This window comes from Eimeria mitis, genomic scaffold (assembly GCF_000499745.2).
Source record: "Eimeria mitis Houghton genomic scaffold, Emh_scaff1471, whole genome shotgun sequence".
Taxonomy (NCBI): Eukaryota; Apicomplexa; class Conoidasida; order Eucoccidiorida; family Eimeriidae; genus Eimeria; species Eimeria mitis.
The window spans coordinates 2,150-3,070 of NW_013569385.1; the positions used below are offsets into that span (position 1 = coordinate 2,150).

General features: G+C 55.0%; 1 protein-coding gene across 1 annotated transcript in view; it reads right to left on the reverse strand.

Moving 5' to 3' along the window:
* Positions 1-297: 297 nt before the first annotated feature.
* EMH_0037750 (DNA-binding protein, putative) overlaps positions 298-921 on the reverse strand; it is a gene marked incomplete at both ends in the record, with an annotated part of 5,967 nt that continues 5,343 nt past the window's right edge. Inside the window, 2 exons of the mRNA XM_013495211.1 lie at positions 298-837; positions 889-919. Of these exons, the coding sequence (XP_013350665.1) occupies positions 298-837; positions 889-919 (571 nt within the window). The remainder of the gene's footprint in view (positions 838-888; positions 920-921) is intronic.

Below are 921 nucleotides of genomic sequence, written 5' to 3' on the forward strand. Positions count from 1 at the left end.
TTGCTGCTGCTGTTGCTGCTGCTGCTTGTTGCTGTCTGCTGCTGCTTCTCTCTGTCTTCCTTTCTTTTTTTGATTGCTTCTTTGAGTTTCTGCTGCTGCTGCTTCTGCTGCTCATTGTTGTAGATGCAGGTCTGTTTGCTGCTGCTGCTGCTGCTCCTGCTGCTGCTGCTGCTGCTGCTGGTTGTCTTTCTGCTGCTGTTCTTTGTGCTGCTGCTGCCTCAGATGCCTCGCTATGCCGTTGCTTCTCTTCTTCTCTTTTTGTTGTTTCCTTATCTGCTGCTGCTGCTTCTGTTGCTGCTACTTCTTCTGCTGCTGCTTCTGTTGCTGCTGCTTCTTCTGCTGCTGCTTCCGCTGCTGCTGCTGCTGCTGCTGCTGCAGCAGCGTCTGCAGCAACTGCAGCAGCTGCCTCTTTATGGGGTTCCTTTGATTCTTCTTCTGTGCAAGACACCGCCTCGTTTGCTTCGCTCTGCTGCTGCTGCTGCTGCTGCTGCCGCTGCTGCTGCTTCTGTTTCTGCTGCTGCTGCCGTTGCTGCCGCTGCTGCTGTTGCTGCTGCTGCTGCTGCTGCGCTGCCGAAGTGGGAGAACCCCCAGTCTGCTTCTCCTGCTGCTCTGCACTTGCTGCTGCAGCTGGTGCTGCTGCTGCTGCTGCTGCTGCTGCTGCTGCTGTTGCTGCTGCTGCTGCTGTTGAATCCCTTGCCTCTTGTTTAGTTTTAGCGGCAGCTGTTGTCTGCCCTTTCTTGTGTTTACCGCTTCTGCTTTTGCTGCTGCTGCTGCTGCTGCTGCCGTGCTGCTGCTGCTGCTGCTGCTGCTGCTGCTGCTTAGTTGTAGAGTTTGCTGCTGCAGGGGGCGGGGGTATATCTGCTTCCGTTATAAACTCAAAAGGAAGACGAAGACAGCCAGCAGCATCTGCTGCTTCATATA